The sequence below is a fragment of the Helianthus annuus genome, chromosome 9, assembly GCF_002127325.2.
Source record: "Helianthus annuus cultivar XRQ/B chromosome 9, HanXRQr2.0-SUNRISE, whole genome shotgun sequence".
NCBI lineage: Eukaryota > Viridiplantae > Streptophyta > Magnoliopsida > Asterales > Asteraceae > Helianthus > Helianthus annuus.
The window spans coordinates 49672411-49698812 of record NC_035441.2 but is presented as its reverse complement, the minus strand read 5'-3'; the positions used below and the strand labels follow the sequence as shown (position 1 = coordinate 49698812).

General features: G+C 41.3%; 2 protein-coding genes across 4 annotated transcripts; both read left to right on the top strand.

The window, feature by feature from the left end:
* Nucleotides 1-122: 122 nt before the first annotated feature.
* LOC110877579 (putative inactive cadmium/zinc-transporting ATPase HMA3) lies at nt 123-26118 on the top strand. Of its 2 annotated transcripts, none has more exons than XM_022125740.2 (9): nt 123-399; nt 19006-19263; nt 20058-20155; nt 20246-20501; nt 20924-21061; nt 21636-21954; nt 22642-22844; nt 23681-23883; nt 24739-26118. In XM_022125740.2, the coding sequence occupies exons 1-9, from the start codon at nt 213-215 to the stop codon at nt 25945-25947; spliced, it is 2871 nt and encodes a 956-aa protein (XP_021981432.1). In that variant the 5' UTR covers nt 123-212; the 3' UTR covers nt 25948-26118. The 2 variants fall into 2 exon arrangements, with proteins under 2 accessions (XP_021981432.1, XP_021981433.1); XM_022125741.2 differs by lacking the exon at nt 123-399 and adding an exon at nt 5250-5271.
* On the top strand, nt 5998-10794 carry LOC110877578. Of its 2 annotated transcripts, XM_035977200.1 has the most exons (7): nt 5998-7631; nt 7713-7868; nt 8001-8132; nt 8211-8459; nt 8530-9629; nt 9712-10002; nt 10077-10794. In XM_035977200.1, exons 1-7 carry the CDS (start codon nt 6932-6934, stop codon nt 10488-10490), a joined length of 3042 nt encoding a protein of 1013 aa, XP_035833093.1. In that variant the 5' UTR covers nt 5998-6931; the 3' UTR covers nt 10491-10794. The 2 variants fall into 2 exon arrangements, with proteins under 2 accessions (XP_035833093.1, XP_021981431.1); XM_022125739.2 differs by having other exon boundaries at nt 8001-8459.
* Nucleotides 26119-26402: the final 284 nt, after the last annotated feature.

Genomic DNA, 26402 nt, shown 5'->3' with positions numbered 1-26402 from the left:
CATCTTACCTAAAAAAGCAAAAACATTAAAAAATAAAGCACTTATTACATCATAATCATCATAAAAAGAAAATGGAGCCAAATTCTATGGCTTGCCACTATAAATATCCCCCCATCCACTCTCACCTGTACTAATTACTCTCACCTCGTTCATCTCATTCTTCTTCTTCAATTTTCCCTATTTTCTCCAATCAAATTATCTCCAATTGCGAGATGAATTCAACGAAAGATCTGCAGAAAAGTTACTTTGATGTTCTCGGTTTATGCTGTTCATCTGAAGTGCCTCTAATAGAAAAACTTCTTACGCCTCTTGAAGGTGTATACCGTGTTTCTGTTGTCGTACCGACGAGAACAGTCATCGTTGTCCACGATGCCGACATCATTTCGCAGTTTCAGATCGGTAAAATGCATTTTGCGATTCTCTATGTCTTTTGGTGTTGTTTATCTTGTTTGTGATTTGAGCTCGTTTAACATATGAGGCTAGAGTTCGAGTTCGGCTCTGTTTCTAAAGCTCGAGCCGAACTCTTGAGTAGTTTTTGATCAAGTTCGAGTTTGGTTCGGGATGTATTCGTCTATTATTTATTAATTAATAATTTATCTTTAATTAATTTTTTATATATATTTTTCTAGTTACAAATTTTATATAACATAATAATAAATAATATCTAGTTATTTTTAACGAAATTTTATGAGTTAAATGTCATTTTAGTTTATTTGGTTTGAGTAATTTTGCCAGTTTAGTCCAAAGGTTTGAAGCGTTGCCATTTTAGTCCAAATAGTTTCAAACGTTGCCATTTTAGTCCACTAGATTATCTCCATCAATTTTTTGTTAACTAGAAGGGCAATTCGGTCCGTTTTTATGTAATTCTGTTAACTAAAAGGGCAATTCGCCCATATAAAACGACCGAATTGCCCTTCATGTTAACAGAAAAATAGATAAAGTTAACACAATGGCCTAAAATGGCAACATTTAAAATTATTTGGACTAAAATGACAACATTTCAAACCTTTTGACCAAATTGGCAAAATAGCCCAAACCACATGAACTAGAATGGCTTTTAACTCTAATTAATATATTAAACTAAAAACAATATAAATAGAAATAAAAGATTCATTTAGACTTACGAGCTGTCTCGAGTTTCATAAGTGAAACTTGGGTTCAGAATCGTTTATCAAACAAACTCTAATCTCAGGCTAGATTTAAGTTTTTAATTAGTCGGGTTTGAGTAACTCACGAATAGGTTAACAACATGTTTAGAAAATATGATTTGTGTTTATTTGATGATTGAAATTTTGAAAATGATTGATGGGAGTAACTTTTTTTTTTGTCAGTAGGGGGTTATGGCCGACCAATGTGTATACGTATTATGTGGAGTTACGTAAGGTCACGTAAAGATAAAGAATAATTATTTTATCATTTTATATTATAATTTGATGGATTAGTTAATGGGATCGTCTAGAATTTGGTATGCTGATTCTGTGTAGGCAGGAATCTGAATCTAGAGCATTATATAATATATACAACACATATTCACTAGTTTTGTTCATTTCTGTAACAAAATATATGTTATAGTAGTACAAAACATTTACTTATTTAATTATTATATAAAAAACATATACTTTTTTTTCATATCAATAAAACTACTAAATTTAATTTCATAAAATCGATAGTTTGAGATCAAAAGATAATGATAAAATAAAGATGCTAGTTTCCAAAACGAGTGAAATCCGAGTCTTTGTCTGCCATCTTTTTTTCACAATAATTTATGTTTTAACAGACTTACAAAAAGAAGCTTTATGTTTTTTATTCTTAGGCATGGAGTCTACTTTAACATTTAAGATGTTAACGGTGACTTGACATGTTAACCGAGATTGCAAATCACTCCCTCCTTATGTTAAGGGGCATTAAATAGGTTGTATATTAATATGTTAACCGCATGTTAAGAGACAAAATTAATTATTCTTTTATTTTTTAAATCAAAAACCATTAAAAAATAGGGTTAGATGAAGTTAAAGAGATTAAACCATTTCCTTGAAGTGAGGTAAAATAAAATGAGGAAAAAAGATTGATGTGACATTTAGGTGAAGTTAAAATGGGTTAAAGTATACCCAAAGGCCTTACGTTTTCATAATTTATAAACTGTATTTTCCTTTTTTAAGTTTTCAATATTTTATTTAGAACCTAACCAGTGAGTGATAAAGTGTCGTGGAGGCGATGGAGGTTTCAAGGGGTGGTGAGAGGAGAGGAGGTGGGGGCGGTGTGGGTTGAAATGATTCTCCAGTAGCTTATATGTTTACAACCCAAATAACAGTAGTTACAAGTTAACAAAACATATATCACAACTAATGCAAGAGTTACAAACACCTAATGCCTAGAGGTGTTACAAATTAGAGTATATATAAATGTATGATAAAATAACCTTTCTTAGACCATCCGTAGTGGGGCGTGATTTTTAAAAAAAATTGAAAAAAAAACGCCCCGAAACGCCCCTCCCCCACTACACAGGGCGTGATCTGGCGTTATTTTGTTCCATTTTGCAAGCCGGCGTTTTTTTTTAAAACGCCAAAGTGGTCAAATGCAAACAAAAGGTGGCCAATGGGATTTTTGCATGTGGCAATGAGACAGTTTGCTTTTTTGACTAGCCAATCAATCAACAACCATTTGCCTTTTTAATTTTTTTTTAATGATTGGAAGGGGCATTATCAGGCATTATTCCCACTACGCCACTTTTGCAATAACGTCCCATGCTGACTAGGATGACACGTGTCAGATAATGCCCCATGGTGAGGACATTATAACAATTTACCACTACACATGGTCTTAACAAGTACATATTTATATTTCTTTCTATAATTATCTTTCTTGAAAGATAATTAATACATTGGATATATATAATTGAGGTTTCTGAACAAAGTAAAATTCCTCAATGTTTTAAAAACCGGTTTAAACCGGCCGGTTGAACCGGTTAAACCGTATGCCGGATGCTTGGCCGACACGAATCATACCGGTAAACTAAGAAAACGGCAAAGAAGTTGTACCGCCGGTAAATTTGGTTATACCGGTTTAAACCGGCATACCGGTACCGGTTCATACCGGGCCAAATGTCAAAATTTTGAACTTTTAATTTTTAGATGTCTAAAAAAGGTGACTTAGCGCCCACAATTTACAATCCACATCAATCAAACTTCTTCCTTACTCAAAGATAGAAAATCATTGGGTTTTTCAAATTAAGTTCTTCAACCGATCATCCAGCTTTACCTTCTTTTGACTTTTGTTCAATCATTCATGTTGTTAATTGTTATATTGTTTGCTAATTGCGATATAATGTGTATTTAATCATGAACGTTTGGATAATTTTTTTATTATGGATTAACTTTTGTAATATTTTTTTATTATGGATTGATGTAGTTTTGGATTATTTTTTTGAGCTGAAATTATATTTTATGGATTTATAGAGTTAACTAGTCAACACGGTTGAACCGTCCGATACAACCCGGTTCAACCGGTTAAACCATTTTAAAGTCTAACCCGGTACGATTAAAATACCGGCTTTTAAAACATTGAAATTCCTTGTTAAAGTTTTTGGTGCGTTTTAAAGGAAAAATAAAGTCGGTGGAAGAAACGTAACGTTTCCAAGTTCCAACCGATTTAAAGTGGTTCCAATTTCGTTCGTGGGTGGTTATTATATTTGCAAACAAAATCTTTTATTTTATTTTATTTTTTTTAAATCTTATATTTATATTTAATTTATAAACGATTACATATTTTAAAAATTTTAAATATAAAAATCCGTTACATTTGAGATGAAACCCACCTACTTATAAAACTAGTTAAAATACATAAAAAAAGTTATTTATTTTCTGAATTACGTAGTAGTTAGTTTTTTAATTTCGTTTACCTCTCAATGCATGTCATGTTTAGCTGACGATCATAAGATTGACCTGATTTTTGTGACGATTACTAAAAAACAAAAATAACAATATTTTAATTGTACTATTAAAATATATAAATAAATTATTTTATTGTTAAATTTTACACAAGTGAATATTTTGTTAAATCGGTTAATTTAATAATATATAGAGTAAACTTCCGTTTTGCTCCCTGTGGTTTGGTCACTTTAACGGTTTTGCCCCAAACCTTTAAAAATAGCCATTTTACTCCCTGATGTTTTGGTTTTGTTGCCAGTTTACTCCCTGCGGGGAGCAAAATGGAAAAACAAACAATTTGGATGGAGTTAGAGGCGGGGAGCAAACTGGCAAAAAAATCGAAACATCAGGGAGTAAAATGGCTATTTTTAAAGGTTTGGAGCAAAACCGTTAAAGTGACCAAACCACAGGGAGCAAAACGGAAGTTTACTCTAATATATATAATTCTGTACATGTAATTTAATTTAGTAATGTATTTATCAATCGGTTAACTAACTGATATAATTATATACATTTAATTATTTGTTGCCCAGTTTAGATACTAATTTACTTACACGGGTCGCTAAACTTAACTTGATACATTTTTAGTAATTATTTTTCTCGTTATTTATCACCAAAGTAACCTATTTATTCAGGGAACTCCAACTTTAATAATTGTTACATATAAAGTAGAAGTACTCATAATCCTTGTGTTGAACATAGGAATAAAAGTAGTCTTTATTTCAATATATAAAGATATGTGCAAGTAATCTCTCTATGATAATAAACAAAAATCCTTTTTGAACACGTGTCATTTTCTGGTAATTTCTCACCCTTATTTTTTTAATTTGTCTCTTTATTAAAAATAATTTAATGATAATACTAATATTAAACATCAATTTAACTAAATCTATTTATCTCATTTGTTTAATTGATTTCTTTTTTAATTCTAAAGTTTCAATATTTGGCAATTTAATTCTAAAGTTTCAGTCTTTGTTATTTTAACCCCTTTGATTAATTTGATTTTTCACTTCTAATTCAAAAGTTTTCATCTTTTACAATTTAACCCCTTTATTTTTTTTACTTTCAACCCAAATCTTTTCATCTTTTACAATTTAATCTCAACACTTTTTTTTTACTTTCAACTTTAGTCTCTTATATACTTTTTATCTTTCATAAGTTCTCCGTTTAACGTGTTGTTCTAAATTTCCGACTTAACACGCCGCAACGTGCGTGTGGGGTTCAACGTTTTTTCATCAATTTTTTTTCCTGTTTGACATGTCCGTCGCAGCGCGTCTATTTTTCCCCGTTTGATAGGTCTGTCGCAACGTGCGAGTCAGAGATCGGCTTAGTTATTTTTTCTCTGGTAATTTCTCACCCTTATTTTTTATTTATCTCTTTTATTAAATAATTTAATAATAATACTAATATTAAACATCAGTTTAACTAAATCTATTTATCTCATTTGTTTAATTGATTTCTTTTTTAATTCTAAAGTTTCAATCGTTGGCAATTTAAGTCTTGAAGAAACAGTGATCTAATTAAGGTATTAATTAGGTGGGTTTATGTTCCTTTCATAGAGGTTAATCTTCTTTTAGGTATTTGAGCTCCGACTGGTTACTCAACCTGCAAAACAGAACACCGTTACTCGTTAAGAGGGGAATGTGGGGGTTTCCCTCTTAACCGGGCTCCGGCGTGAGAATAAGCGATTGCTTTGAGAGTAATTAAGTAGTAAAGAGTGAGAGCCAAGAGAATAGAATGAATAACCTGAGGGATGAAGGTCTCTATTTATAGCCGGAGAGGTGTAAGAGGTTGTGGGCTGATGGGCCTTGGGCCAGAAACGGACAACAACGAATATGCTCTTTGCCTTGCTGGCCTCGACTGCTTAGTGGCTTCTAGATGCTCGTCGGTGCTGGCGCACCTTGATTGGAGCCACGTGTCATTGTTGTCGGCCTTGTTGTCCCCTCTGTCATCAGCAGACAAGTGGAGATCGTGGGATAGTTGTCCCCGTCTCTTGATTGGTGCCATGTAGGCGTCCTTGTGTACTTATCGTCAGAAGATCGTGGCGCACGATTGAACAGAGCCTGCTGGACGTTCATTGGCTCTTTTTACTGCCACTTGTACCCTGTGTACCTCTGTAGGTAACAGCGCGTCTTCTTATGGAGAGGATTTTGTTTGGTGGCAACTAACCCGCGCGGGGCTAGTGTGCTCACTTATACCATTATTTTTATGCTAAGTGTTGCTATCTGACTTCATTATGTGCTCTTCCTCGCGCGGGGCTAAATCATAATGTGACGTAAGCTGCGCGAGGTTGTTATTATTAAGTTGTTATGCTAAGGAGTATGGTCTCACGTGTAACCTGTTATGAGGTTTGCGCGACTTTTTGGGACCATACCCCTTCAAGTCCCCCCAGTCCAGTGCTGCACCATGCGCAACGCAAGTGGTTGGAGCTCTGGACTTGATAAAAATAAGGCGCATGTAGAAAACTGTTGCTTTCGATGCGCAGGTACTAGGCAGGTGTCGAGTGATATCTTGTTTGTCCTTTTAATCGCGCGAGGTGTTAGTAGTTTACGTATATCTGGCGCGACTCTTGTGACTTCTGCATGAAGTTACTTGCACGTTTTATGGCGGGAAACTTCGAAATTTGAACCTCTGACAGGTTGGTGAGATAAGTCGCTGAGAGCGACGCTTGAGTTGACCCCTGGCACGGATGTCATCATGCCGCCTGCGGCGGTTGCACTTCATGTCAGGAGAGTGGATGCCACGCGCGCGTGATAACCGTCGTCCCTGCTTTTCCGCTTGACGTGGCAACCTCTCGTTGGTTGCCCCTGCGGCGAGTGCGGCACGGTTACCCATCGCATTAAATGCGATGGGTATATATATCCGAAGAGAAAGGTGAGAGATTCACTTTCTCTTCGTTTCTTCTCCCTTTTTCTCTTTGAGTCTTCATATTGTTCTTCATCTTCTTCAAACTTTCTTCAAATCTTCAAACTTTCTTCAAGTTTTTTCCAGCTTTTTCTTGAAATATGAGTGAAGAACATCAAGAAGCTCCTGCTAGTGAGGAGGGGCCAGTCCCAGTCCTGAGATGGGACTTAGGTTTATTCGAACAGATCGTTCGAAGTTTTAGGTTTCCACCGGAGTGGGATGCCCGGTACCCTGCTCAGGGTCAGACCGCGGCTGATGCCCCACCCGGTTACATTACTTTGTTCGAAGACTTCTTCCTTCAAGGAAACTTCCGGCTGCCGGCGACTAACTTCTTTGGTAGCATATTGTCCTACTACAAGTTTCATATCTCACAGTTAAGCCCACCTGGGATGGTGAGGGTGAGGCACTTTGAGTTCTTGTGTCAATCTCACGGCATTGAGCCGACGGTGAATAAGTTTCGTGTCTTCTATCAACTGCAAAGAACAATGGGGTTCTTTTCTTTTGCTAGCCGTGGTACGGCTAAGAAGATTTTGTTGAATCCTCCCAAGAGTTTCCACGACTGGAAACCCAAGTTCTTCTTCATCCGGGAGGAAGTCTTGCCAATAGCTATGCCGTTTAGGGAATGGACCGAGGTTATACCAAAGGAGGACCTTCCTATACCGAAGTCTGCTCAGTGGTATCAGCAGCTTACCGCAACCCCTAACCGGGTATTTGGGGAGAATGTTCTGGTTGCTGCCAAGATGAGTGACCAGTGGTCACCTAGTAGCAGGGAACTCCCGGTCTTGAAGATCGGGGATCAAGGTTAGATACTTTCCCCCTTTTTGTTTTGTTTCCGAGTACATTCACTTAACTGGTTTCTTATACTTTGTTTTTGTTGTGTAGAGACGCAACTCTATCAGGCTGCCTTCCCAGCCTTTGGTGGCTCCATGGGCGTTCGCCCTCTGCGCGATGATGAGGAAGGCTGGTATGACCAGATAAAGGGGAACTTCATGTTTCCTCCTGCTGACGCCTTCGCCTCGCCGCCGGATGCAACTGAAGGTGCGCAATATCCTAAACCTCGTCCATTGCGCTCTGTGACTTCTGCTGGGAAAGAGACTTTCTATCTTTCCAGCGAGGAGTCAGTAGGGTCTTCGAATGGCGAGTTAAGTTCGTTGCCTAAAATCTTTGCAGGTGTGTTGCGCGATCTGGGGGTTGACCCAGAGGAGAAGAAGAAGAAACCTTCGAAGAAGAAAAAGAAGGCGGATGTTGAAGTGACCAGCAAGGGTCCTGGCGCCAGTCGCGCAACTACTGCTGCTGTCAAAGGTACGCTTCGCCTCCGGCAACGTGACTTAGACGATTACGTGATAATCAGTGACTCTTATGAAGGTTTATCATATGCAGCTATGGGAAAGACTGGCGCTGGTGGGTCAAAGGGCTCTGGGAGCGCGGGTTCCCGTAACCCGGATGCTGACGCAACTCCATCTCAACCTGAGGATGAAGAAGAAGAGGAAGAAGAGACTGCCCCGTTGATTGGAAGAAAGAGGGGTAGAAGCGAGGCGACAACTGGTATGGCCTCTGCGCCTGTTTCAGTTGTTATTCCCGTTGTTGGGAAGAAGAGCAAGTTGCGCTCGTTATACCAGTTTTCTCCTGGTATGCTCTTATCTCCCTTCTTTATAATTTAACCTCTTTTTGCTCAAGTGCGTTTGCTTTATTCTTGTAGAGATCAAGAAGAAGACCCCTGAAAAGGGGGTTAAGTTTGTTGAACCCAGCACGAAAAGACCTAAGGTTGCCACTGAACCTTCCGATTCTGCTGCGCGTGATGCTGCGAAAACTGCTGAAGCGCAGCGAAAGGCAGAAGAGGATCGGAGGAAAGAAGAGAGTAGGATTGCTGCGCAGAAGAAGGCTGAAGAGCGAAAGCGCAAAGAAGAGGAAGAGAAAAAGAGGAAGGAGGAGGAGGAGAGAAAGCTGGAGGCGGAGAGGAAGAGGAAAGCGGAAGAGGAGAGAAAGCTGAGGGAGGAGGCGGATAGGCAGAGGAAGGCGGAAGAGGCGAGGAAAGAAAGAGCTGCCGATCAGTCTTCCGTTCAAGGGCAGTCTGGTGTCCCAAAACCTCCCCCTGCTGCGCCGATTGTTACCTCTAAGGGGTTAGGGCGCTATGTGTCTAGTGGTGCAAGCTCTGGAGGAGCTGGGGGCTATAACCCCAATGTGATAGGTGCGAAGGATACCGTCGGGGACATATATTATAAAACTTATACTGAAGAGGAACGTGGTGATGCTCCTCATCAAGCCCCTTGGAGCTTAAGGCAGAAGGATACGTTTGTTGAATTTGGTCCTTCTCGCGATTGGTACTTGAACCAATTCACTCCTGGCGAAGTTAACCGTCAAAAGGCGAAGCCGCATGAAATGTTGTATCGCACTTACATTCTTGCCGAGGCCAACGCTCGATCTGCTAACCATCAGATAGTTCGTGAATGGCGAACAATGGTCAGAGAGCGCGCCGACTGGGAGGCTTACCGAGAACGTGTGCTAAAACGTGTTGGTGAATTTGAGAAGGCTAAGGCCACATTTGATGAGGAGAAAGCCAAGTTTGAGGCTGATAGGAAAGCTGAAGAGTGGGGTCGCGAGGGCCTGCAAAAGAAACTTCATAATGTGGAAGAGCAACTGGCCAAGGAGAAGGCCGAGTTCAAGCGTATATGCGCTCAAGACAACGAGCGTACTTATGCTCTACGCCAGAAGATCGTTGGTCTTGAGGCTACAGTTGCGGACTTGACCTCAAAGGTGGAGGAAGCGCAGGGTGAAAAAACTGCCAAGCAGCAGATGGAGGTTAGTTCTACTGATTCCCGCTCTTCCTTTTTGTTTACGAGATTTCTCTAAGTCAATTCTCAAGGTGTTTGTCAATTTTTAGGTTGAGCTGACTGAAGCCAAGGTGCAATTGTCTAACAAGGACAAGGATCTCCATGCCAAGGACGTTGAGATAGCGGAACTCAAGCGTCGCTTGAATGAGCAAATCGATAGATGCGAGTCTTTGGAGATTGACCTTGAGGCTGAGAAGGTCAAGGCCACCGATGCTGAGGAGGCGCGTGCTGTCAGCACTGCGGCGCTTAACGTGGCTCAGACAAATTATTCTGAGGCCCAAGGCATTGTGGACACGCTTGTTTCTGAAGCAGAATGGATGCGCACTCGGGGAATAGTGCTGGTAAGTCCCTTTTGCCTTACCTTTTTCTTTAACATGTTGAAGAGTTTATTCTTAATGCTCCTCTTTTGATGAAGGTTGCCAACTCCATCCTGAACGCCGGCGAGCTAGATCGCGCTGTTGCTGCTCTTACGGATGCGGCGCGTGCAGTTGGTCATCGAGGAGGTTACCTGGAGTGTGCTGATCACGTTGAGCGAATGCTGGGACAAGAATTCGATACAAGTCATTGCTCAGTGACGGAACAAGCTGATGCTGCGCTGGCCAGTGCTGAGAACTCATATGACAACCTCTCCTTGCCCATCATGGACTTGGTTGTTAGTGCCTTAAAAAAGGATGATTGGTGTCAGCGCCTCAAGGCGATCCTTGATCCACCGATTACTGTTGAATCATCTGATGAGGAAGCAGCTGGTGATGATGGCGGAGGTGATGACGATGGCGACGATGGTGAAGGGAACGAAGATGATGATGGTGAGAAGAAAGAAGACAAATAGAGTAGGTTGTTAGTTTGTTGATAGGCGTTTGTGCCTTTGTTTCTGACTTGATTGTAAGTGATGCGCTTTTGCGCAGTTTTAATGACAATGAAATGCCTTCGTTTTTTCTGTTGCAATTATTGCATTGCTGTAAAAACTTAGGTTAAATTAGCTCGAATAAATGGAAGCGTTATCTAAGTATAAGGTGGCCACCCGGTCTCGCGCTTTGTTTGCGGAGGACCTTGGAGGTGGTTTTGAACCATCTCAAAATGCTGGAGTGTTTTCGCGCTAATCAGAAGTTTAACATGCATTTGTAACGAAAAAACAAATGTAATAGAACATGTCGTATGTTTTCATTTAAATCAGAAGTTGGCTCTTAGGCCTTCATACATATTTGCCAATGGCTCGTAGCCGGCGTGGCGAAATTGAAAAATGGCGCGAGGTCGAAAAGGTTACATATAGCATTTGCGCAATTGTTGCGCATTCCAAGTTCTTGGTATGATGTGGCCATCTAAGGTGCGCAATTTGTAGGCCCCTTTGCCTAGGACCTCATGAATCAGATATGGGCCTTCCCATTTAGGTGCCAATTTCCCTGGGCGTTCCGCATTTGACGCTTCGTTGTCGCGAAAGACGTACTCCCCTGGATTGAAGGTACAAATGCGAACCCTTGTGTTGTAGTACCTTTCCAGCTGGGTTTTGTATTTGGCCTCTCTGATTCTTGCGATTTCGCGCCGTTCTTCTAACAAGTCTAAGTCTAGACGCCTTTCTGCTTCATTGTCAACCGTGTTGACCGTGGTCATTCGCGGCGAGGGCAAGCCAATCTCTGCCGGGATTACCGCCTCTGAGCCATAGACTAGGCTGAAAGGGGTCTCGCCGGTACTTGTCTTTGGCATGGTCCGATGAGCCCATAAAATGCTTGGGAGCTCATCGACCCATCCGCGCCGCCTTGTTCCTAATCTGGCCTTTATCCCTTCGACGATGCATTTGTTCACACTTTCCACTTGTCCGTTGCCTTGTGGGTGCGCAACGGAGGTGAAAGTGTGTTCAATGTTCATCTCCTTCATCCAGTTTTTAAGATCGTCTGACGCGAAGTTGGTGCCGTTGTCTGTCACGATCTTGAGCGGGAGGCCGAATCTGCATATGATGTGCTCCCATATGAACTTGCGCACAATCATGGCTGTGGTGGATGCAAGGGCTTTGGCTTCTACCCACTTCGTGAAGTAGTCGACAGCTACTATGATGAACTTTACGGCGCCGGGGGCATCCGGGAAGGGTCCTACCATGTCAATTCCCCATTGCTGAAAGGGCCATGCGGTGGACACGGGGATAAGATCATTTTTAGGCCGCAACGTTTTTGGAGCGTGCCTCTGGCAAGAGTCACACTTGCGGATCTCCTTCATTGCGTCAACATGCATACCCGGCCAGTAGTAACCGGCGCTCATGATCTTCGCGACGACCATCCTTGGTCCGGAGTGGATGCCGCAAATCCCTTCGTGGATTTCCCTTATCAAATAATTCGCGTCCTGGGGGTCCACACAGCGCAGTAGTGGTCCCAAGAAGGATTTTCGGTACAAGATACCGTTGTTCATTTCGTACTGTAGGGCTTTGTTTTGGATCTTTCTTGCTTCCGCTTTGTTCTCAGGAAGCACCCCCTCTCGCAAGTATTGGATGATAGGGGTCATCCATGATGTCTGCCCTGTTTCGATTACGTTAACTTGGCGCAGTAAAACCGATGGGTTCTTGAGTACCTCTATCCTTACATCCTTGGCTAGATGTTGAAAGGAGGTCGAGGCGAGCTTGCTCAGGGCATCTGCGGGCTTGTTTTCTGAGCGATTGATATGTATGACTTCGTGGGTTTTGAATTGTTGGAGCAATTCTTTCGCTTGTTCCAGATATAAAGCCATGACTTCACCCTTCGCGTCGTATATGCCATTTACTTGACTGGCTATCAGGAGTGAATCCACATGTGCGCGCAAGTTTTTTGCTCCCATCTTGATGGCGAGGCGTAAGCCTGCCAGAAAAGCCTCATACTCAGCTTCATTGTTGGTGTTTTTGAAGTCGAGCTTAATGGCGTAAGTAAACTCGTGCTTTTCTGGGCTCACTAGACGTAAACCTGCTCCCGCGCCATCTTCATTTGATGCCCCGTCAGTGTAAAGCATCCAGATCTCCTCTGTTGTGTTTTCCTTGGGAGTCTCTATCATCTCGCACTCCTTGATTTTATCGGCCGGCACTTCTGTGATGAAGTCGGCGAGGACCTGCCCCTTAATGGCTGGGCGCGGCCTATACAAGATGTTATGGCCGCCCAGTTCAATGGCCCATTTTGCCAATCTGCCTGATGTCTCAGGCTTCTGAAGTATAGTGCCAATGTGGAAATTGGTAAGCACAGTTATCACATGGCCTGTGAAGTATCGGCGCAATCTTCGGGAGGCGTGTAGTAGCGCAAGAACCAGCTTTTCCATTGTGGAATATCTTGTTTCTGGGTCTGTGAGTATCCTGCTGACGTAATAGATCGGGGTTTGCACGCCGTTCCTGTCTACCAATAATACTGACCCTACTGCCTTATCCGAGGAGGACAAGTACAGCACAAGGGGCTCTTTTTCAAACGGTGCCGTCAGCGTAGGGAGTTCGATCAGACACGCTTTCATTTGTTGAAAAGCTGTTTCGGCTTCCGGGGTCCATTTGAACTCTTGCTTCTTCACACAATTGCGCAACGTGCTAATGAAGGGATACGACTTTGCGGCGTGATTGGAAAGAAATCGATTTAGCGCGGCCAGCCGGCCGGCTAGTCGTTGCATTTCCTTGATGTTTCTTGGCGAGGGCATTCGTTCTATAGCTTGTACCTTTTCTGGGTTCACCTTGAAACCGCCGTTTGTGACAATGAAGCCCAGAAACTTTCCTTCTTCCATGCCAAAGGAACACTTGGCTGGATTTAGTTTCATATTTACGCTGCGCAATGAGTTGAACGTTTTTTCGATGTCTTTTAACATTTGGTCCTCTTCGGGACTTTTCACCACTAGATCATCGATGTAAACCTCAATGTGCTTTCCGATGTCACCTGCGAAGGTTTTGTCCATCAAGCGTTGATAGGTCGCGCCTGCATTCTTTAAACCAAAAGGCATTTTGGTGTAGCAGAATATTCCAAGATCAGTCCTGAAGGCTGTCTTGTCTTCATCTTCTAGCTTCATCTGCACTTGATGGTATCCTTTATAGCAATCCAGAAAGCACTTCCATCGGTATGGCGCGAGGGAATCGATTTTTTTATCGATCTCAGGCAAGGAATAGCAATCCTTTGGGCACGCCTTGTTGAGATCAGTGTAATCTACGCACATGCGCCATCCGCCATTTGATTTCTCGACCATCACAGGGTTCGCCACCCAACTCTGATATCTTACTTCCCGCAAGATCCCGGCTTTAAGCAGCTCGCATACTTGCTCGTTCATTGCCTTTGTCTTGTCTGCCCCTAGGCTGCGCCTTCTTTGGACCTTTGGCTCGACAGATGGGTAAGTGTTTAAGCAATGCTCGGTGATGTTGCGCGGGACACCGGTCATGTCTGCCGGCGTCCAGGCAAATATATCCATGTTGCGGAACAGCAGTTGCTTCAAATGTTTTCTGATGTCTGACGAAATGGCGTGGCCAATTGTCACTGTCTGCTCAGGGTACTTGCGGTTTAGGACCCATTTTTCTGGCTCGGTCGTAGAGACCTTCGCCGCTTTTGTCGGGCGCATCTCTTCAGTTGACATCACTTCTTTCTTGGCGTATATGATTGCGACGCCTGTCTTGGTAGGAAACCCTATGGCAGAATGAGGTGTTGAAGTCACCATGTTTAGTTCGCCTTGTGTTTCCCTTCCAAGAAGCACATCATGCCTTGATTTCACTGGCATTACCATAAAGTTCACATTTGTTGTTCTTGAGTGTTTCCCGTCAGAGAGCGTGACAGGGAAACTGATTTGCCCGAGAGGGAAGACCATTTCATTGCAAAAGCCGGACAAAGGATAATCGACTGGCTCGAGTCTCGCTTTGTCTTCTTCATCGAGTTGGTTGAAACATTGTTCGTAGATGATGTCGGCTGTGCTTCCTGGGTCGATGAAGATGTATTCAGTTTCATAGTGACCAATTATGCCAGTAATGACGACGGGTCGTGTAGCGCGAGGACCGCCGCGCACTACTGGGAATATGACTTGCTGTTCTTGCCAAGAAGGCTCGTAGGGCCGTTTGCCTTTTTCTCTCGCGGTGTATCTTGGCCCGTTGACCATGTGAGTCTCTAGCCGTCTCACCTTTTTGTGGCTGCCTTCATCATGACGCTGGAGTTGACGGGTGTCCTTGCGCACATTCTTCACTAAATGGCTTAGCTTGCCGCTTTTGAGCGCTCTTTCGATTTCCTGGCGCAAACTGTAGCAGTCATCGGTCAAATGCCCCGAATCTTTGTGAAAATCACAGTATAAGTTAGGGTCTTGGCCTTTCTTGTTTGTCATCGGCCTTGGCGCCTTGAAATCGACATTCTCCGTCATCAACACCTCTTTTGGAGTTTTTGTGAGCGGAGTCCAGTGTTTGTCGCGGTTGTCGTCTCTGACTGCTTTCTTGTAACCGATTCGGTCAATCGTATCTCGCGCATCTTCTCTGTAACGTGGCCTGTCATCGCGGCCTCTGGGTCTCTCAGACTTCCAGTCATGACTCTTGTACTTGTTGCGCTTGTTGTTGTTGTTGTCGCGCGGCCTCTCGTTTGCTCTTGAAAATCGATCTTCGGAGTAATAACCCTTTCCACCAGCAAGGGACTCCTCGGTTTGCGCGACGATCTTTGCTGCTTCCATCAGTTTATCCCACTCTTTTGGCATCCCATCTTTGCCTGTGATGGTTCTAATGAGGCTATCACAGCGTATAGCCTTCTTGAAGTGGCAGCGCATGAGTTGCTCACTGACGCCGCCAATCTCTAAACATTCTTTGTTGAAACGCGTGATGAAGTCCTCCAGACCTTCACCATCCCTTCGCCATATGTCTTCTACTTCCGCCGTATCACGCTGATAGCGACGTTGTTGGCTAAAATAGCTTAAGAATTGTGTCTTGAAGTCTGTCCATGACTTAATTTTTCCGGGCGGAAGGCTGTCAAACCAGGCGCGAGCCGCTCCGGTCAGCGTTTGAATGAACAGGTGGCACCACATGGGCATGTTCCAACCTCCCATGCAGCCCACACTCGTGAATGTTCTGACGTGGTCGTCTGGGTCAGTCAACCCATTGAATTTCCCAACGGTTGGGGGTAGCTTCTCTCGTGAGAGTGGTGCGAGTGCGATTTTCGGGATAAACTTGGAGTGTTCCGCAGCTTCCGCTGGCCTGTAAGCCAGGCGGAAATCTCTTTCAGCCTCTTCTGTATAGCCAATGTGTTGTCTTGGCTTATAGTACTCGTGGTTTTTTGGTAAACGATTGAAGACTGACGACTCTTCATCACCTTCCCATGTAGGATCATATGGGTCGGTTTCTTCCCATTCATTGTTCATGTTGCGCGGCGTGAGCCGGCTGTGAACAGGGCCTCGTTGAAGGTTCGACGGATATTCATAGTGACTATCCGTTTCCCCTCTTGTATCGCGCGTGTCTTGTACGCTTACACGTCTGGTAGGGGGAGGCCTGTTGGTTCTGCCTTGAAGATTGGCTGGTGGTGGCATTTGGCGCACCCCCTGACTAGGAGGAGTGACCAAGGACGGTTCTGCCGTCAACACTGCTTGCTGCGCGATGAGCGATTGGTATGCTGCATTGATAGTGGCGATGTTCTTGGCATACCACGAGGCTGGGGTTTCGCCCTCTGGTAAGCCAAGTAATGCAGATACATTTTGAGGTGGCACCGGGTTGGACGGTCCTTCGCCGTTGTTACCTGGGGTAGCCATTTGTGTGATACGGGTAACGCTCCCGCGCTGACCCCCCGTGTTGGTGATCTCAACTTCACCTATCTCTTCGATTTGGGCTTGGAGGTTTTGGACTCCTTCACCCAAGGCCGTGTTGGAGTTGGCTCCGAAGCCGAACTCTGGAAAGATTCCTTGACCAGTCATAGTCGAAGGATGAAAAGATGTCAAAGGCTCAAATAAAGAAGATGAGGGTGGTTATAGAAAAAATCGGTGGGCGCCAATGAAGAAACAGTGATCTAATTAAGGTATTAATTAGGTGGGTTTATGTTCCTTTCATAGAGGTTAATCTTCTTTTAGGTATTTGAGCTCCGACTGGTTACTCAACCTGCAAAACAGAACACCGTTACTCGTTAAGAGGGGAATGTGGGGGTTTCCCTCTTAACCGGGCTCCGGCGTGAGAATAAGCGATTGCTTTGAGAGTAATTAAGTAGTAAAGAGTGAGAGCCAAGAGAATAGAATGAATAACCTGAGGGATGAAGGTCTCTATTTATAGCCGGAGAGGTGTAAGAGGTTGTGGGCTGATGGGCCTTGGGCCAGAAACGGACAACAACGAATATGCTCTTTGCCTTGCTGGCCTCGACTGCTTAGTGGCTTCTAGATGCTCGTCGGTGCTGGCGCACCTTGATTGGAGCCACGTGTCATTGTTGTCGGCCTTGTTGTCCCCTCTGTCATCAGCAGACAAGTGGAGATCGTGGGATAGTTGTCCCCGTCTCTTGATTGGTGCCATGTAGGCGTCCTTGTGTACTTATCGTCAGAAGATTGTGGCGCACGATTGAACAGAGCCTGCTGGACGTTCATTGGCTCTTTTTACTGCCACTTGTACCCTGTGTACCTCTGTAGGTAACAGCGCGTCTTCTTATGGAGAGGATTTTGTTTGGTGGCAACTAACCCGCGCGGGGCTAGTGTGCTCACTTATACCATTATTTTTATGCTAAGTGTTGCTATCTGACTTCATTATGTGCTCTTCCTCGCGCGGGGCTAAATCATAATGTGACGTAAGCTGCGCGAGGTTGTTATTATTAAGTTGTTATGCTAAGGAGTATGGTCTCACGTGTAACCTGTTATGAGGTTTGCGCGACTTTTTGGGACCATACCCCTTCAAGTCTGAAGTTTCAATCTTTGTTATTTTAACTCCTTTGATTAATTTGATTTTTCACTTCTAATTCAAAAGTTTTCATCTTTTGCAATTTGACCCCTTTATTTTTTATTTTTTACTTTCAACCCAAAGCTTTTCATCTTTTACAAGTTCTTTTTTTTACTTTCAGCTTTAGTCTCTTATATTTCATATTTCATAAGTTCTCCGTTTAACGTGTTGTTCTAAATTTCCGACTTAATACGCCGCAACGTGCATGTGGGGTTCAACGTTTTTTCATCTATTTTTTTCCTGTTTGACATGTCCGTCGCAACGCCTCTATTTTTCCCCGTTTGATAGGTCTGTCGCAACGTGCGAGTCAGAGATCGACTTAGTCATTTTTTTCTCGGTTTTACACGCAGGCCCGTGGTTATGTGAGAAACATGTGCCTTTCATCTAACATGATATATAACTAATGAATCCCCCGCCGTATTGCGGCGGGTGGTAATACTAGTAATGTATCAATATAAAATATAAGAGTTAATTACATAGTTAATCCTTGTAGTTTAAAATAACATACTTAGGTACTAATAGTTTAAAATCACCTTCTAGGGTATTAACTTTTCATTTTGTAACGTTTGGAGGTATTAACTTCTAGGGTATTAACATAGTTAGTCCTTGTAGTTTGCACAAAATAACATACTTAGGTACTAATAGAATGTGATTTTAAACCTACAAATAACGTTAATACCTTCAAACGTTAGAAAATGAAAAGTTAATACCCTAGAATGTGATTTTAAACTATTAGTACTTAAATATGTTACTTTGTACAAACCACAGGGACTAACTATGTACTTAACTCTAATATATATAGATATAGATTAACAAATTAATCTTGATCTATCTATTTGCCTTACAAGCCCTTGGGTTTTGGTGTATCTCTACATGGGTGTGAATTGACACCATATGAAAACATGACATAAACCTAACACGAATTTGGAGGTTTAGGTTTAGGTTTAGATTAAACGGGTTCGGGTTGAACCTATGAGCGCATTTAGCTAAACGTGTCATGTCTGGGTCGATTTGGTGTGTTCATTAGTTGACCCATTTAAACCGTTTGTTTTCTAAGTTAAAAAATGTAATCGGCTTTTTTATGCAAAAAAAAAAAAAAAAAAAAAAATAGAAGATTAAAGAGAAAAGGACATCAAGTTTTTTTGTTTAAACTTGATTATATTATATACATTTGTGTTTTTGGATGTAAATTTCTATTTTTAGATACAAAAAGCAAATTAAATTACATTTTCTATTAAACAGGTCGAGTTCGTGTTAACCCGCAAAAACTCGTGTTATGTTTGGGTTCACATGTCTGACATGGTTTTCATGTTCGTTTTCTGTTTATGTCTGTTTCGTTTTTGGGTCGTGTCAAGTTCTACCCACAAACCCGTGAACACGACCTATCTAACACTCCCATGTCTGTATATATTTATACCTCTTGTTCGTATCCATTTGATACATTATATGTAGTTATAACAAACTACTTATTAGTTTTCTTTTTTAATTGTTGGTTGTTCAGTTAAGGCGCTAAACCAAGCGCGATTAGAAGCAAATGTGAGGATGAAAGGAGATCAAAGCTACCGAAACAAGTGGCCAAGCCCTTTTGCAGTGGTGTGTGGTGTCTTACTTCTGCTATCCTTTTTGAAATATATATATTCACCATTCAAATGGTTAGCTCTTGGAGCTGTCGCTGTCGGGATCGTACCATTGATTTTGAAAGCTATCGCGTCACTACGCAACTTTAGAATCGACATCAACGTTCTCATGCTCATTGCAGGTACACTACATGATATCTTCATCTGCATGATACTTTAGTAATAGCAATAAGTGTAATATGCAGGGGCGCTCCGGCGGTAGTGTAAATTTTGGAAAAAATTGACTTTTTTTTGACGTTTTTTCGATTTCGTTACCCCTTTATACTAAATACCAAGAATTATCATTATCATAATAATAAAAACTTATTAAAATGAAATAGTAATGTGATCTAACAATATAAAGGGTTCGTGTTCATTAATGAATTGCAATGCAACTTAAGTAAAAGAGTAAAGTACAATGATGGTCCTGTGGTTTACCAAAATTTTGGATTTGGTCCCTAGCTTTCTAAAAGTACAAAGATGGTCCATTTGGTTTGCACTTTGTAACGAATTTAGTCCCCAGCTTTTTTCAAAAGTACATGGATGGTCCCTGTAGTTTGTGCTTTCTAACGCATTTAGTCCCTAACTTGGACCTGCTAAAACCATTACATTTGTTGGTTGGGGACTAAATGCGTTATAAAGTGCAAACCACAGGGACCATCCGTGTACTATTGAAAAGCTAGGGACCAAATTCAAAATTTTAGTAAACAACAGGGACCATCCGTGTACTTTAAGTAAAAAGAATTGAACATTCCATAGATCACATTAAAGAAACCAAGTGAAATTCAATATGGGTTCGGGTCAAAACGATCTGTTTTAAAAAAGGAAGCGAGAGTTTGATTGGGTCAAAACGGGTTTTGAACAAAGTAGACTCGATTTAAAACGAGCCGTCTTAAGTATCAAAATAAGTTCACTCAAACACAGTTCATATTTGCAGTTGGAGGGTCCATTTTCCTTAAGGATTACTGGGAAGCCGGGACAATAGTGTTTTTGTTGACTATATCCGAATGGCTCGAGACAAGGGCTAGTCACAAGGTTTACTCGCAACACCTTTCTCTCACACACACACGCACGTGCGCGCACACACATATTCACCACTAAGTTAATGCAAATTGTGCTCTCCAGGCCACTGCTGTGATGTCATCATTGATGAGCATAGCTCCTCAAAAGGCCATATTAGCCGACACCGGTGAAGAAGTCAACACCAACGACGTGATGGTCAACACTAGACTTGCAGTTAAAGCCGGGGACATGATCCCCATTGACGGAGTGGTTGTGGACGGGAGCTGTGAAGTTGATGAGAAAGCGTTAACCGGTGAATCGTTTCCTGTGTCGAAACAAGTAGATTCCATTGTTTGGGCAGGCACAGTTAATCTAAATGGTACGAAAAATATTTCTTAATCCATATATGTGGTTTGCCCAGTTTTGCGATTTTCGTCCAAAGATTTGTTTTTCCGCATCTAGATCCAAAAGGTTTGAAATCTTGATATTTTCATCCGTCTCGTTAACTCCATCCCTTACTAAATAAAACGCGTAGGTAAAAAGACGAAAATATCCTGACTTAACAGAGAAAAATAGATGGAGTTAACAAGCCGGATCAAAATGGCAAGATTTCAAACCTTTTGGATCCAGATGGAAAAAACAAAACTTTGGACGAAAGTCGCAAAACTGGCCAAACCTCAGGGACGAAAATGACATTTTACTCAAAATATTACTAATATGTTTGTAATAAAATTTTATAAATTATCAATTTGAATAGTTATTTGACATCAGAAGTCAAAGTTTGACTCGAATATTTTTCAGGTTATATTAGTGTTAAAACTACTGCTCTAGCTGAAGCTTGTGTGGTAGCAAAGATGGCAAAGCTCGTCGAAGAAGCTCAAAATAACAAATCGAAAACCCAAAGATACGTAGACAAAATCGCCAACTATTACACCCCAGGTACGGTAAAATTTTCTTTTATAATTTTTCTACGACTCTGGTTGATTTAACCGAAAATGCTTGCTGTCCAAAGTTTTAGATTTAGACTGTGTGTCAAATAAAATTACAATATTTATGTTATTTCAGTGTTCTTCTAATATTTTGAATAGAGTAAAAGGTCATTTTCGTCCTTGAGGTTTGGCCAGTTTTGTGAGTTTCGTCCAAAGGTTTGTTTTTCCGTATCCGGATCCAAAAGGTTTTAAAATCTTGTCATTTTCATCCGGCTCGTTAACTCCATCCATTTTTCTCTGTTAAGTCAAAGGTTTTTTCGTCTTCTCTTTTATGAATTGTCCTTTAAGTTAACAGAAAAGACATAAATACCCCTGACTTAACGGAGAAAAATGGATGGAGTTAACGAGCCAGATGAAAATGGCAAGATTTCAAACCTAGCGGATCCAGATGTGGAAAACAAACCTTTGGACGAAAGTCACAAAACTCAGGGACAAAAATGGCATTTTACGCTTTTGAATAAAATAATTATAAGGATATATGCATTAAAACAGCGAGTAATGCTGATGTCACTTGGGTTTTGCAGCCGTGTGCGTAGTAGCCGCATGCTTAGCTGGAATACCAGCTGCCTTACGAGTTCACGATGTTGAAAAATGGTATCACTTGGCATTGGTGGTTTTGGTGAGCGCGTGTCCTTGTGCGCTTATCTTGTCTACACCTGTTGCAGCATTCTGTGCATTGTCAAAAGCAGCTACATCTGGACTTCTAGTTAAAGGGGCGGAATACCTCGAGACACTTTCCACGGTTAAATTTATATGTTTTGACAAAACGGGCACAATCACGAAAGGAGAGTTCTCTGTCTCCAGCTTCAATCCGCTCATTGACAATCAGAAATTGCTATACTGGTAAGTTATTCATAAACTCGCCCTATTAATGTCCTAGTACTAGTGGTGAACATGTAATTTTGGTACGGGTCAGGGTCACTGGAAGTCAAATATGATTTATCGAAGTTATATTGTTTTGATGAGAGTAAAATGCCATTTTCGCCCTTGAGGTTTGGCCAGTTTTGCGACTTTCGTCCAAAAGTTTGTTTTTCCGCATCTGGATCCAAAAGGTTTGAGATCTTGCCATTTTTATCTGGCTCGTTAACTCCATCCATTTTTCTCCGTTAAGTCTAGGGCATTTCCGTCTTTTTTGTTAACGTAAAGGGCAATTCGGTCTTTTTCACTTTATGTAGAAAGACCGAATACCACTGAAAAAGACCGAATTGCCCTTTCAGTTAACAAAAAGACGGAAATACCCCTGACTTAACAGAGAAAAAAAGGATGGAGTTAACGAGCCGGATGAAAGTGGCAAGATTTCAAACCTTTTAGATTCAGATCCGAAAAAACAAACCTTTCGAAGAAAGTTGCAAAACTGGTCAAACCTTAGGGACAAAAATGGCATTTTACGCTTTTGATTATAGTATAATTATTTTAATATGATTTTGGAGGTTTTATGCACTAAAGTCAACCCATTTATAAGTAAAAGGGTCAAAGTTTACACCTAATCTTTTTATTACACTGTGGTGATTGATTTTGTGTTCTTTGAAGGGTTTCGAGCCTAGAGAGCAAGTCGAGTCATCCAATGGCTGCAGCCCTTGTAGACTATGCGCGCGCTAACTCAGTCGAACCGCAACCGGACAATGTGGAGGAATTCAAAGATTTTCCCGGTGAAGGAATTTATGGAAAAATTGATGGAAAGGATGTTTATATTGGAAACCAAAAAATTGCCATTAGAGCAGGGTGTTCACAAGGTAAAAATATGTTCACAATACAAATTGTTAGATGCCATTTTATAGGACGGTAAAAGAGCTAAACTAACTTACATGAGACTAGCTCGCCAATGCTCGAATCGAGCAGAGATTAAGCTCAAGCATGGACTTCACATATCAAGCTTGACTAGGCTCGGGAATCTAAACAAGCATATTCTTTACTTTATTTTTATTAAATATATTTACATAATAATTATTATTATATATAAAGTTTGTTAAAAAAAAACTAATCAATATATATTATATTATATATGAAAAATATAATTGTTCATGAATGAATATAAATAAAATAAGAGTAAAATACACGAATGGTCCCTGTGGTTTACCAAAATCTGGATTTGGTCCCTAGCTTTCCAAAAGTACAAGGATGGTCCCTGACTCCCTGTGGTTTCCATTTTGTAACGTGTTTAGTCCCCAGCCATCAAATCTAAAGGTTTTAGCATGTCTAAGTTAGGGACTAAATGTGTTACAAAGTGCAAACCACAAGGACCATCCTTATACCTTTGGAAAAAAAATTGTGGGCTAAATGCGTTACAAAGTGCAAACCACAAGGACCATCTATGTACCTTTAGAAAGCTAGGGACCAAACCCAAAATTTTGGTAAACCACAAGGACCATCCGTGTACCTTACTCATAAAATAATTTGGTATATAATGTACGAGACTAGTTAAAGCTTTAAATATAGAGCTCGAAACGAACTGAGCTCAACTCTGTTAAGCTAAACGAGTTGTGCTCAAGCTTAGGTGATCACGAGCTCGGCTCATAACACTCTTTTACTCCCATGATGTTTTTTAACTTTTGTACTGAACTATTATTAGTTCCAATGAATTGGAGTGAAAATACCGAAGGGAAATCCACCGGTTACATATTTGTTGAGTCCACACCTGCTGGAACCTTTGGTCTCTCTGATTCATGTAGAATTGGAGTAAAAGAAGCACTCGAAGAACTTAAATCAATGGGGATCCGAACAGCCATGCTTACGGGCGATTGTCAAGCTGCAGCCGATTATGCACAAAATCAGGTGAATACCAAACTTCTTGTTTTCAACATTAGATGTGCGATTTCAACCCGTTTATTTACTAATAGGTTTATTTGATTTACATATCGTCTCTAACGGGTTGAATCGGCCAGCTAACAGTTAGTATAAAGAAAGTTAGTTAGGAATTGGGTTGAAGAGGGTCAAAAGAGTCCTTTAAAATGCCATGTTCGTCCCTAGGTTTGGTCACTTTTGCGACTTTTGTCCAAATGTTTGTTTTTCCGCATCTGGATCCAAAAGGTTTGAAATCTTGCCAGTGTCATCCAACTCGTTAACTCCATCCATTTTTCTCTGTTTAATGAGAGGCATTTTCGTCCTATTAGACATTTTTATTTATTAAAATAAAAAACACTACAAGAAATAAAGATCCACCTCTGTTGACTTTCTCTCCACCCAAACCCTTTAACCATCACAAAAATGTCTAAAAAGACGAAAGTGCCCCTGACTAATGCTAAAGAATGGATGGAGTTAACGAGTTGGATGAAAATGGCAAGATTTCAAACCTTTTGGATCCAGACACGAAAAAACAAACCTTTAGACGAAAATCGCAAAAGTAGCCAAACCTCGGGACGAAAATGACATTTTACTCTTATTATTTTAATAAAATGTAACTTTTGTAATTATCAACTATTTAATAACCGAGGCGTTCCGACCCATTTATGTCTGAGTGAGCTAATCTGGGATATATTTTTATTTCTAACAACTCAAATGGGTAAATTAAAAAGTAGCTAAAAAGAGAACGGGTCAAAAGTCACCTAAAATGTACTTTTACTAACCCTTACATATTTTGACCCGTTAACCAACACGCCTGACCCGTCTAATTTGTCTTCAATTTTGCAGTTAGGAGGGGCATTGGAGGTGGTTCATGCAGGACTTCTACCACAAGACAAAGCCAAAATCATTAAACAATTTCAAAAAGAATCGAAAACCGCCATGGTTGGTGACGGGCTGAACGACGCACCAGCTTTAGCCACAGCTGATATCGGGATCTCAATGGGCGTTTCAGGATCAGCATTAGCAAATGAAACCGGACACGTAATCCTAATGTCAAACGATATCAGAAAAATCCCAGTAGCCGTGAAACTTGCGAGAAAAACCCGCAGAAAAATATTCGAAAACATATTTATCGCCGTCATCACCAAGGCTGCTATAATTGCATTGGCTATCGCGGGCCACCCGCTCGTTTGGGCTGCAGTTCTCGCTGACGTCGGGACGTGTTTGCTAGTGATTTTCAACAGCATGCTTTTGTTACAAGGGATAAACACGAGAAGTATGAAAGCGCATTCGGGTTCTTCGCATAATCACGTGCAATGCGTGTCTTCGAGTACTAAGGTTCAAAAGCATGGTGGTTGTTGTGGTCATGATCATGAAGATAATGCACAAGAGCTGAAACATTTGGTACGAGAAACCGAAGAAAACGACAGTTGTTGTGGTCATGATGATCATCATCATGTACCTGAACCGGAAGATAACGACGAGTGTTGTGTCCATGACGATCATGATCATGCTCATGATCATCATGCGCATGACACCACTCACTGCACACAAGAAACAAAAGACGACTGTTGCGCTCATGATGTTAATGAGTTAAAACACGCGGTACAACCCGAAAAAGGAAAAGAAAAAGAAAAACACGGGTGTTGCTCTCATGACGACGACGACGATGAAATACGCGAGGTAAAGCAAAGCGCGCATATAGCAAAGCAGCAAGAAACCAAATGCTGTAGTGCCATTAAAGATATGGAGTCGCAGAGTTCTGGGAATCCGGTTAACGATTGCCATTCAATCGGGAACGCGAAGAAACACGATAACCATCACCATCATCATCATCACCACCACCATCACCATCATCATGAGCCTGTGAAGGAGTATGTGACAGGGGAAGATTTAGGGAAAGCGATGGAAAATTGTTGCAGGAGTCATGGCTTGAAAAAGAGGCATGTGAGTGGATGTTGCAAGAGTTTTATTAGTTACAAATGTTGTGGGACTCAGTATTTTGGAGGTGGGTTCAACAGGAAGGGATATTTATCAGAGATTGTGATAGAGTAAATCTGTAAATCTCCAAAATATCTCAAGTGGGATTAGATATATGATAATAGATATACATAACATGTTAATACATGGGTGTAATGGAACTATTGTTGCCAGTTTGGGAGTTTTATGGATTAGAGGGACCTTGCTGCAATTTAGCATAATATCAAAGTGTTAAGTTGAAATTTATACTAGTACATGCTACGACGGGTAACGGGTAGGGGTAGTGGCGGATCCAGGATTTTATTCTAATGGGTTCCTTTTGGGAAATTCTCTTTAGTTCTCACTGTTTTTTTTTTTCTAAATTCTATAAGGTTCTCATTATTATTTCCAAACGCACTGGATTACTGGGTAGAGGGGTATGCAAAACTTGGTATGTAAGACCTGACCGATGAAGTGAACTAGAATCGGACTACATTGTTTATGTTTAGTTGGTTATAGAACTTATAGTTCAAGATTTTGAAAAAGATGGC

What these genes read in the sequence shown, in the direction of transcription:
- LOC110877578 (XM_022125739.2), top strand. Translation starts at nt 6,932, where the DNA reads ATGAGTGAAGAACATCAAGAAGCTCCTGCTAGTGAGGAGGGGCCAGTC. An exon ending in GTTATACCAGTTTTCTCCTG is followed by an intron (nt 8,460 to 8,529) that starts GTATGCTCTTAT and finishes TTATTCTTGTAG; the next exon opens with AGATCAAGAAGAAGACCCCT. An exon ending in GCACTCGGGGAATAGTGCTG is followed by an intron (nt 10,003 to 10,076) that starts GTAAGTCCCTTT and finishes CTTTTGATGAAG; the next exon opens with GTTGCCAACTCCATCCTGAA.
- LOC110877579 (XM_022125740.2), top strand. Translation starts at nt 213, where the DNA reads ATGAATTCAACGAAAGATCTGCAGAAAAGTTACTTTGATGTTCTCGGT. An exon ending in AGACAAGGGCTAGTCACAAG is followed by an intron (nt 20,156 to 20,245) that starts GTTTACTCGCAA and finishes TGTGCTCTCCAG; the next exon opens with GCCACTGCTGTGATGTCATC. An exon ending in TAGAGCAGGGTGTTCACAAG is followed by an intron (nt 22,845 to 23,680) that starts GTAAAAATATGT and finishes AACTATTATTAG; the next exon opens with TTCCAATGAATTGGAGTGAA.